General features: G+C 30.4%; 1 protein-coding gene across 6 annotated transcripts in view; it reads left to right on the forward strand.

Moving 5' to 3' along the window:
- Positions 1–12408, forward strand: part of LOC106615086 (uncharacterized) — a 31297-nt gene that overhangs the window by 10460 nt on the left and 8429 nt on the right. For 4 of the 6 annotated variants that reach the window (XM_014231130.3, XM_036376980.2, XM_014231129.3 and 1 more), the window contains 8 exons: positions 594–947; positions 4706–5117; positions 5191–5921; positions 8594–8726; positions 8791–8922; positions 9003–9164; positions 10606–11178; positions 12036–12401. In XM_014231130.3, the coding sequence (XP_014086605.2) occupies positions 594–947; positions 4706–5117; positions 5191–5921; positions 8594–8726; positions 8791–8922; positions 9003–9164; positions 10606–11178; positions 12036–12401 (2863 nt within the window). The remainder of the gene's footprint in view (positions 1–593; positions 948–4705; positions 5118–5190; positions 5922–8593; positions 8727–8790; positions 8923–9002; positions 9165–10605; positions 11179–12035; positions 12402–12408) is intronic. The other 2 variants (XM_070110435.1, XM_070110436.1) reach the window with 2 other exon arrangements.

Consider the following 12408-nt stretch of genomic DNA (forward strand, 5'->3'; position numbering starts at 1 on the left):
GTCAGAAACGAAAATCAAAAAGTCTCCGTTTCTTACGTATTTTCCCCGTCAATAACGTAGCGTTGTATGTATGTATGTGTGTGTGGCTAATATCTTAAACCTATTTGATGTCCTTAAGTATTACTAAAAAATATTATTAGTAAAGTGAATGTGATTGTCTTACAAAATTTAGCATAATTAGCATTTCTAAAACGACAAAAAAAATTCTAAAATATGAAAAAGTGCAAAAAAAGATTGGAACAAATTACATTGAAAAAAATTGAAAATTTTAGAACAAAAATATATGGAAATTTTTACAAAATTAAAAAAAATTTTAAATATAACAAAAAGCAAATATATGGAAATTTTTACATTAAAAGAAAACTTGAAAATTTTACAACAAATAAAAAAAAATTTTGTAAAATTTTACAAAATAAAAATGAAAAGTAATTATGTATACAAACATAAAATCCAAAACAAAAATAAAAATGTTTTAACTTAACCAAAACCTAATGGAATTTAAAATTAATAACTTTTGTAAAATTTTTAAAATCTAGCAGTCATTTTGTACAAATCCAATATGCAATCATCATCAATCACTTCCTCAACTTTAGGTATACACATGCATACATTTCACAAGCCAATGAATACCATCGTCATTTGCAACAGCGACAACTGCATTCGCAACAACAACAACAACAACAGCAACATCATATGATTTATAGTCAACAGCATACAAATATGTCACTCAACTCTACAACGTTAGACGACGGTACGGGCCACATGTATGGAGTCGTTGGCGAGGCGTTACGCGCCGCGCGCTCCACAAGCAATCTGTCGCAAATTGGCAGCGGCATTAGTGCCATAACGGGCGGCGTCGTCGGTGGCGGTAGTTTAACAGCATACTACGCTGGTGTTGGCGGTGTTGGCGCGGCCTATTATGCGCGTTCCGATTACGCGGAGTCCAGGTGCTGCCAAGCAACAAAAGCTACTACTTTTTATCATTTATTTTCGTTTTGCTAGTAAAAAATCTATCTACAAGTTACAAATTACTCTATATACGTAGACATATGCTAGTCCGCCGGCAGGCGTTAGGGGTATTCACAGTCTGTGCGAAAATTAGTTGAATTCTTTTGTATCACGCATCGAATGTGTGAAAATTTTGCAGCAAAATGACGGATAACGCGTTTCAAAACCTAAATTTTCCAGTTGAGACCAACTTTTCGTTATATATTCTATATGCTATATAAATTAAGTTAACAGATATTTTAAAACAATTTGTGCGCTTAAACGATTTTAATAGTATTCAATATTCTAGCAATCGTGCTTAGAAATATTGTTTGTTACTCTTTTCCTGTCACAGAACATATTACACGCATTACTCATATATATAAATTGCTTTTAATCGATTGTGCCCTACAGTGCCTTTCAAACTTAACACTCAATTATCACTTTTCTAAATTTTTTCTTTGTAAATAGCGTAAAATTCATAAGTTCACATTATCAATTTTTATATAAATCACGCTGAGAATACCCCTAATCACGTGTCTGCGCATTCTGTTTGACCTACATTGGCTTACATTAACAATTTTCGGCTTAAGTAAATTTTTCAAACTAGTTTTAGTCTCATTACATAAGTGCATTTTTGATATCTGATATACATATATCATAGTTTCATACATCTGGCACATATACACATACATACTCGTATATGACTATTGGCTGCATTAACTCTTACTTCGATTTCGACATATTCACATCTATATTGTTGTATGTATGTATAACTCTATCGGTATATGTTTCTCTAATGTTATCGGAAGTATTATATGGGGTCTACACTTTTATTCATGTATGGTATATTAATGCATTTTAAACATATATTATTAATATATATACATGTATGTTCATATTTATACACATAGATTTATATATATATATATATATATTATATTATATTATATTATATTATATTATATTATATTATATTATATTATTCTGTAGATTAGGTACTTGTTCTTTGGAAACTTATATAATTAATTTTATATGGGTGCTCTCTAATCATTATAATTAACATATTTTATGAACTTATGGAACATACTTTCAATTTTCTGCTTGCCTTACATATTTTATTATTCAGATCTATTTTACGATTTTCTCCAACGTTTGGTGTGCGATATTGTCTATATACACAATCATACATATCACAATTACTGCTTAAAGTCCTTCTAAGCTGCGTACAGAGAAATACTTACAAGAGGTTTAAGCAAAAATTAATTGAGCTTTCTGTCTTGTTAGTGTGTTTTTTATATTATTCAATAATGCCCTACAGTGCCTTTCAAACTTAACACTCAATTATCATTTTTCTAACTTTTTTCTTTGTAAATAGCGTAAAGTTCATAAGTTCGCATTATTAACTTAAATTTCTCAAATTTGTTTGAAATATTTTCTAGATATATTAAAAAAAAACAATATTTTTTGTCCACAAAAAATGATATTTTCGAGTAAATGTAAGTTCCTTCTTTATTTAAGTTTTTTTTTCAAATATTTGAAATTTGAATTCGCAGCCAATAATTCAGTAATTTTCTTTTCAACCAAATATCAAAATAATTTGAACTAACTCGTAAGTTTTTTATACATTGATAATTATTAAAATTCACATTTTTAGCGCTTAAGTCATGCCCGTCTGTGCCTCAGTTTTTGAGATATCGATCTGAAATTTTCCACACATCTTTTTTTTTCAAGAAGCTAGTCATATGTCGATACCGCCGATATCGGAGCACTATAGCATATACGAGTACCATAGCTGCTATGCAAACTGAACGATCCAAATTAAGTCTTTGTATGGAAAACTTTTTTAATTGACAAGATATCTTTTCGTAACTTGGCATGGATTATTGTCCAAGTCAACGGTACAATCATCGTAAAAATTGTTCATGTCAGATACTATAGCATATAGCTGCCCAACAAACTGATCTGTCAAAATCAAGTTCTTGTATAGAAAAACTTTTTTATTAGTTAAGGATATATTAAATATAGCATCGGTGCTACCGAAGATAACGTCTAATTTCATTTAAGCAATAATTTTTTTGATCCAGTTTAAATTTAGAAAAAAAATTATAATGCAGCAATTTTTTCAAGAATTTTTTGTTATTTTTTCATTAAAATATAAATGTAATTTTTTTTAAATAATTTATTCTTGAATTTTATTATTTTATATATTTTCTATTTTTTTATTTTTTACTTTATTATTATGTATATCTACATTAGAGTGAAGCGAAAAAAATGTGTTTTTTGCTTAGCCTGAGGGTAAAATCTGTAGATTATAAAAAAAGAAAAATTTTGGACAAAAAAATTTTTTTTACTGTAAACTTCGAGTTAAAATTTCTTTTGGACATTTATATGAAAATTACCGAATGTGACGGTTTTTGGTTCAAAATTTATTTTAACGCTTAAGGAAAGCATGTTGTCGTTTAAGACTTTTTTTTAAAACTCCAATAATGACCACAAAATTTTTTTTAGGTTGATAACTTTTAATTGGTCAGAAAGAGGACTCTCCCTAGCTTCTAGACCACTTATCAAAAAAATTTTACGAAATAAAAATTTTAACTCGAAAATTTACTTAAAAACTGAGAAACCTGTAGATGTTAAAAAAAATTTTTTTGTCCAAAAATTTTCTTTTTTTATATTCTACAGATTTTACCCTCAGGCTAAGCAAACAAAAAAATTTTTTTCGCTCCACCCTAATCTACATATATAAATCTTCTTTCTTAAACTTCTTTTTTTAAAGAAATTTATGTAATTAGTTAAAAATGTATGTATGTACGTGTGTCTTTCTCTTCGCATGTCCTTATTTACATATGTATATACATACATACATATAAATATACATATATAGATATATAGTATAGATCAAACTTTTGTATATTTTAACCCTCAAAATTTATATAATTTTTTTTAAATGCATTTTCTCGTACTAATTTTCATTGCAACTGTACATACAAAACATATGTCTAATTTTTTGGGTTTTCAAAAAAAAAAATTGTTTTGAAAAATATTTTTAAAAATTTGCTATTTTTTTTCAAAGACTTTTTGTTGAAATGCTATTTTAATTTTAAGCTTCTTGAAGCAAGCGTTCTTTGGCAATAGGGGTATTACCTCCTATACAAGGTATCACAGCAAAGCCGAGGGTTTTATTCAAAACCGCTTCTTTCAAATAGTGCAGTTAAAAAAAGTTAATATTAAAAATATATATACATATATATGTATATATAAAAGTATTAGCAACACTGACTATGTATGAATTGAAAAAAGGTTTTTTTTGCCACTACTTATATCGATTTTTTTCTTAATTATTTACCAGATAAACAAATATGCATATGTATGTATATAAATTTATCACAAAAAATTTTCACTTAAATATACATATACTCTATTTAAAAATATAATTTTATTAAATTTTATCAAGAAATGCATGTCTTCGGAGCAATTAATAAGGTTTTATTTTGCGCATGCGCAGTACTACAATTATTAAATTTGCAGCTGTACATTTAAATAAATATTTTTTTTTTATGTATGTCTGCTTAAGATATTTTTTTCTTATTTTATTATATATTCTATTACTTCAAAACATATGATCGCTTCATTTTGAGTATATTATTTAGTTCGTTTTATTTTTCAAAATTTTTTTTAAATATTTTACTAACTCTACCTCTCGTTTCACTTCTAGATCGGGTCATTTGTCATTACGCGATGCCGAAGTCATCGCCGAACCCGATCCACAACGACTCACACCACGTAAATTCGTTAATGAGCACTCAATCGTTTCGCTGTCGGCCGGCATACTCGTTACCGTTAAACCGAAGTACACTTCACATGGCGCCATTAGTAATATTGTGAAGTTGCAGCGCTTAGGTGTCAACGATGCAACGCGTCAACTCTTCCAGGCCTATCCAGGTCCGTTGGTGCGTGGTCTCACACACAAGAAGACAATTATTGAATTCTGCGAAGAGCAAATACGTTTGGGTCCCATGGAGACCACCATCTACGCCAAGCAGCTGTTGTCCAATAATATTGAGAAATATCGTGGCTCCTATACGTTGATGTGGAACCTGCTGATTTTGTTGTTGCGTCAAAATGGCGTAAGTAGAGAAAGAAATTGTATATATATTTTTTTTAAATATTTCGTATATTAATAACTAAATTCAAACACAGATGGTTGTTGGCACGGATATTGCGGAATTACTTTTGAAAAATCAACAACAATTCCCCTATCAAATAGAGCACACCGACGGTGGCGACTCATCAGCTTTGAGTGGCGATGAGGAAGATGAACAGCTGGCGCCAGCCACTGATCCTGCTGTCGCCGTACATAATGATATCGAACGTGACTCGGGTAACGAAGCTGAAGCCGTCAATAACACGTCCAAGCAAGCCGCCAAATCAACTACAACCATCAGCAATACACCAGTGCTCACCGATGATGAGATAACCGAAAAGTTCCGTAACTATTTGCTGTATGGCAATGTGAATGAGGCGCTCGACTGGGCCACCGATAACAATTTGTGGGGTCATGCGCTCTTCCTAGCCTCCAAAGTGGATCGTCGTTCACACGCCAATGTCATGATGAAGTTCGCGAACAAGCTGTCGCTTAACGATCCACTACAGACCCTATACCAGCTGATGAGCGGCCGTCAACCATCTAGTGTGACTAGTGTGCAGGATGAGAAATGGGGTGATTGGCGTCCACATCTTTCGATGATACTTTCAAATACGTCACAAAAGCCCGAATTAGATCGCAAATCGATTACAACGCTTGGTGATTCGTTGCTCAATCGTGGTGACTTATTCGCGGCGCACTTCTGCTATCTAATGGCGCAAGTGGGTTTCGGGCGCTACCAAGAGAGTGCCACACAGGAGACCACCTTGCAACAGCATTTGCCAAAGTAAGTTGTTTTTATTTTTATGACATTGTGATGTAATTTTTTGTTTTATAATTTTTTTTTTAATTTTTAATATAGGTATTCATATATTTTTTTATCTTTTTGTAATTCCCTATTAAAATATTTAAAAAAAATTGTTTTTCTATATTAAATTTGGAAAAAAAAAACAATTTAAAAAATTTAAATAATAATAATTATTTTTTAGAAATATAATTTTTTTATTAATATTATTTTTTTATTAATATTATTTCTTTTATTAATATTATTTTTTTATTAATATAATTTTTTTTATTAATTATTATATTTTATTACTTTTAAAATGAAAATATTTTTTTAACTTTTAAAAAATTATAATTTGTATATTAAATTTTTTATTATTATTGAAATTAAAATTTTTTACTTTTAAAATAAGTATTTCAAAATATAATTTATATTTTAAATGTTATAATAACTTTTTTTTCTCAATTATGATGTTTTACGTTCTTGTAAATGTTTTAGGAATCACTTTTTCTCTGATTCATTTATTTTTTTTTTAATATTATTATTTTTATTTTTAATTAAAGTCTTATGAAATTTGGTTTAATTTATTTTTATAAAATATGCATAATTTTTATTGTATAAGTTCTAGTACTAAAATGCCCATTTTTTATACTTTTCTTTTAATGTGTTTTTAAATATTTTTTTATTTATTAAAATTTAAAAAGTTTTTTGAAATAATGAATTAATATTTTTTTAAATTTTAAAATTTTATTTATATTAACTTTTAATTTTTTAATATTTAAAATTATTATTAATATTTTGGTTTACATATTTTTCAAATATTTTTTTTAAACTGTATTTCAATGTTTTTTTTAAAAAACTGTATTTTAATGTTTTTTTGAAAATTAATTAATTTTAATTACTTTTATGAAATTTGGTTAAAATTTTTTTTTTTTAAATACGTATTATGTATGTATATGTATAATTTTATCAACTTATCTTTTTTTATATTTTTTCAATGTATTTTAAATATTTTTTTTATTTTTTTTTAATTTCAAAAGTTTTTTTAAAACAATATTTATACTCTCGCAACCTGTTGCTACAGAGTATAATAGTTTTGTTCACCTAACGGTTGTTTGTATCACCTAAAACTAATCGAGTTAGATATAGGGTTATATATATATAAATGATCAGGATGAAGAGACGAGTTGAAATCCGGGTGACTGTCTGTCCGTCCGTCCGTCTGTCCGTCCGTCCGTGCAAGCTCTAACTTGAGTAAAAATTGAGATATCTTTATGAAACTTGGTAGACATGTTTCATGGTACCGTGAGACGGTTGGTATTGCAGATGGGCGTAATCGGACCACTGCCACGCCCACAAAACGCCATTAATCAAAAACAAATAACTTGCCATAACTAAGCTCCGCAATAAGATACAAGACTGTTATTTAGTACACAGGATCACATTAGGGAGGGGCATCTGCAGTTAAATTTTTTTTTAAAAAAGTGAGCGTGGTCCCGCCTCTAATAGGTTTAATGTGCATATCTCCTAAACCGCTAATGCTATAATAACAAAATTCACTAGAAGCAAATGTTTTTAGCACTTCTATTGACGGTGTGAAAATAGTTGAAATCGGGTGGCAACTCCGCCCACTCCCCATATAACGGTACTGTTAAAAACTACTAAAAGCGCGATAAATCAAGCACTAAACACGCCAGAGACATTAAATTTTATCTCTGAGATGGTATAAATTGGCTTTATAGGAACCGCGTTCAAAATTAGTCAGTGGGCGTGGCACAGCCCACTTTTAGGTGAAAACCCATATCTTGAGATCTGCTTAACCAATTTCAACAGAATTCGGTACATAGCGCTATTTTCATATTTCTATGTTATAGTGCGAAAATGGGCGAAATCGGACTACAACCACGCTTACTTCCCATGTAACACCATTTTCAATTCCATCTGATTCTTTCACTTTCCACTATGCAAATCAGGTAACAATGATTATATCGGGGTAAAACTTTGCGTGAATAATGCAATTAAATTATGCCACCTTGCGGCCAAAAATTGTCTAAATCGAATCGAAACTGTTCAAACCCCTAAGTACTAAATATGTGGACCCCAGTGCCTATAGTTGACCTTCTACCGAAAATATCAGTCAATCCACAAAGAAATCTCAAACGAGTATACCATTTGACTTTGCGAGAGTATAAAATGTTCGGTTACATCCGAACTTAGCCCTTCCTTACTGGTTTATATTATATTTTTACATATGTATGTAGTTTTTTATATATCGAATTTTTATATAATTTTTTACATTTCTGTTTTTAATTTAATTTATGTATGGTATTTTTATATATCAAAAATTTTTTTTATATATATTTTAAATATTTTTTATATATATTTATTATATAATTTTTTAAATTTTTTATATATATACATTTGATTTATTGATTTAATTTACTCTCTCTTTCATATCTTTTAAACATTTTTTTACTACGTTTAATGAACAAATTTTTAAAATATTTTTTACAAGTATCGCTGTATTTTTTATATCCTTTATTAATATTTTTTTACAAAATTGCTTAAAATTATTTATTGTATTATTATTATGGCAACTTTTCAACTTCTCTTTTATTATTTTTAAGTATTTTATTTTACAACCCATTGTATGGTCTCTCCTTTTATATTTGCAGACTTGTTTTGCTTGGCTCATCGCATTATAAATTCTTCAACGACTTCGCCGCCAACGAAGCCATCATGATGACCGAGATATATGAGTATGCCTGCTCATTGAATGATGATAAATTCTCGCTAGTCGAGTTTCAGGTAAGCTGGAGACTTTTACTCAATCCTTGTCATGCCTATAATATATTTTTCTGTGTTTATCTAGCCTTATAAATATTTGCTGGCCACACGCCTGCTAGATTATGGCTATAATTTACGCAGTCTAATGTATTTTGAACAAATAGCTTTGCATATACAACGCGATCCGAACAAATACGAGCCAAGCTTCATTAATAAGGTGAGTCAATATGTGATTTTTTGACTTAAATGCAAATGTTATTAAAATAACATACAAAAAAAAACCCTTTTTCTTCGTAGATCTACGAATTCGCCGATCGTCTTAAATACTACGACCCAGTGTTGGAACGCTCCTTGGACGATCAACAACCCCATGCTGACGGTGGTTTGAATAATCAGTTACCGAACTTCGAGGAGCAAAAGTGGTTGCAAGACTTGCGCGCCCTTGCAGTGCAACATAAGGTGAGTGTGTCATGACGTAGCGTTGTCATAAATATTCTAGAATATAATTCCATTCAACTAATGAATATTCTAAAATAAAATATAAAAAATAATATATAATCAATTTATAATGGATATAACTAGCTCAATGATGCAATCAAGCAATCAATGTTATTAAGTCATTATTAATTCAGCGAGCAATTGGATGTCATAATGTCATATACACTTAATTTTTTAGTGGTATTATGGCATCTTAAATTAGAATTCTCCAATTCAGCTTGCGTTTTTTTTAAGTTAAAGTTGATTCCAAAACTTTTTCTAAGCCCTTGAGAGACGTGCAGAAAGATCTACGCTAAAAGTTTTAATACAATTTTAATTTTACCTAATAAATATTTGTTTTATAAAATAAATACATATTCAGCGGTATTTAAAACTTTATTATGTACTATTAGTGCATAAGCCAGTGTTAAGGCGTATTTAATAAGCAAAGGTATATATTTTCAGCTATTCAGCGAGTTTGTAATAAACGTTACATATTTAATTTTCATTGTACTTTACTTTAGCTAAGAAAATAAATAAAATAAAACAACTCTGAATAATTCTTAAATCTTAAAAGTTATCATAAGCGTGTTTTTCAAGGATATTATACAATTTTAAGCCACAAGTGGTTAAAATCGTATTCAGCTTTTTTAAAGCATAGCAGATTATGTTTTATAATTGCATAAGCAAGTTCTATGGCATATTAAGATTATTTTTTATGTGTATTCAGCACAGCTATTCCGCGCGATTGTAGTGAATGCTAAGTTTTCAATTTATCTTATACCAAATTTATGTTGGTAAATCTTTTGCTCAACGTTTACTCAGCTATTCAACGCAAATTATTAAACGTACTGACTATTTCTCAACTCGTAAAAGTTACTATAAATATTATTCAGCGCGTTTTTGAAGAGCTATAAATTAATATTTATGCCATAAGTGGCTATAAAGTATATTCAACTTTATTAAATAATATTTTGTTATGTATTTTTATTGTTTAATATAAATTATTATTTGCGTGTCTACATCACAGCTAATTTATTTATTATTTAGCTATTCAGCGCGGTTATAGCGAAAGCACATTTTTTCAATTACCTTATACCATATTTAAGTTCAGAAATAATTTGTTTAACGTTTGCTCAGCTATTCAGCGTACTTTCTTAAATGCACAAACTGTTCTTCAATGCATAAAGGTACTCATAATAGTTATTCAGCGCATTGCAAAGCGAATTATAATGTGTGTTTAGTATTTTTAGTAACTGAGTATCTTTTATTAGATATTCAGCGCGTTTCAACTGCAAAATTGTTGCTTATAAAGTATACAGCGCTATGAAAGAGAAAGTTCGACGAAATCTTTTATGCTATAGTACATATTTATACTTTAATGTGTTCTATAATTTACGATTTCAAACTGATTTTTTTTTAGGGCGAATATACTAGCTCTGCTACAGCAGTGCATGGACAAATTGCCGATGCACAGAGTCAAATCGATCAACAATTTGTCGAGATAAACAAACAATTTAATGAGCTGAATTTGCAATATCAAGTTCCCGGCAATGCCGAACAGGCGCCTACCTTTTATAATCCAGACGCAATGCAGCAGCAGCAACAACAACAAAACGATATTGCTGCTGAACAATACAATCAACAACAACAGCAACAAATAGCATTGTCTGGCGACTATAATAGTCAGCAACCGAGCGTAGTTCCACAAGCTCCAAGCCACTCAGCTGCTGTTGTACAAGATGTTAACGATGCATCATATGCATATTACAAACAGCAGCAACAGGATATGCAGCCAATAGATACACAGCAACGGCAACAACAACAACAGGAACCTCACTCAATTCCGTACTATGATCCCACACAACAACAGCAACCTTATCAAGGTTATGGTGCAGAAGCTGTGGATGCGCAACATAATGCTGCCACTTATGATTACTGGGCACAACAAAATCAACAGCAACAGCAACCACAACATGCCGGTTATGGCGACGAGGTAAGTGGTGTGAATTTGCACGCTTGCCCTTAAATGAGTATGAATTGTATAAAAATTTTTATACGAAAGTGAAATAAGACAAGGAGATCCCTGCAGAGTCCGTATAATTTTTATGAGAAACATGTCCCTCGCACTACCCAATATACGCACGGTTGCACTGTCATTAAAAGTTTACGCACATGGTGTTTTTGTTGAAAAGCTTTGCTTTGATGCTGAATGCAAAGCATTCAAAGGTGGTCAAATAAAATAATAGAATAGAAGCCGTCGCCTTATTTTCATATCCATAATTGTGGTTTTACTGCTTATTACTGTTAAATGTGTTAACAATTGTTAAAAACAAAAAACTGTGCAATTGAAAAGTTTTTACAATTTTTGGAGACTTGTGTAGACATTGAAATTTCAGCTTAAAAAAGGAATTTAGTAACTTGCGACTTCGCTGTAGTGTATTAATTGGAAAAAATGCACTTCCTAGGTTTTGTAGACTTTGGAGACTTTTGACATTTGGGTATAGACTCTTACAAATTTTTAATTGCACGCGTTTTTTGTTTTTTTTTTTTAATAATTATACACTTTGGTTACCTTTATAATAGTTGTGTAGAGTTTCCTTAACTCGTATCTTGCATTTTTGAAAGGTTTTTGTAGTTTCTGTATAAATGTTGTACAAGGTTTATAGTGTATCCTCCAATTGTTGAACCTTTAATCGCCCGAACATATGAGTATAACACCCACTCTCCAATTAATCACTTTTATTTGGCCACCAGCATTTAATAATGTTTACATGCCTTTTATCATAAATTGACCACAAATCCTACAAATTTGTACGCATGCTTACCTTGATTGGAATAATGCTGCTGCAGCACGCCACAAATGATGATGAGCGCGTTGTTGGAATAACAAAAAAAACATTGAAAAATGCAACAAAAAACGTCGAAGCCTACTTGAATAACGATGATATGCTGGCATTGAAGCAAATGCCACTTAAAGCAAAGTCACAAACAACTACAGCGTATAAAACTGCTTTGGAGAGTATACGAAAACTACAACAACAAGACAAACCAGTGGAAATCACCGCTGCAGCAGCCAAATTATATAATAGTTATGATGGGCCACAAACGCGTGTCGCCAAAAAGTCAAATACCAATCACAACAACAACAACAACAATGAGAAGCAACAACAACACGCAGCTAATTTGACCACATCGTTTCTCAGTGCGCCGCCAGATGTAAGTA

The sequence above is a fragment of the Bactrocera oleae genome, chromosome 5 (genome assembly GCF_042242935.1).
Source record: "Bactrocera oleae isolate idBacOlea1 chromosome 5, idBacOlea1, whole genome shotgun sequence".
Taxonomy (NCBI): domain Eukaryota; kingdom Metazoa; phylum Arthropoda; class Insecta; order Diptera; family Tephritidae; genus Bactrocera; species Bactrocera oleae.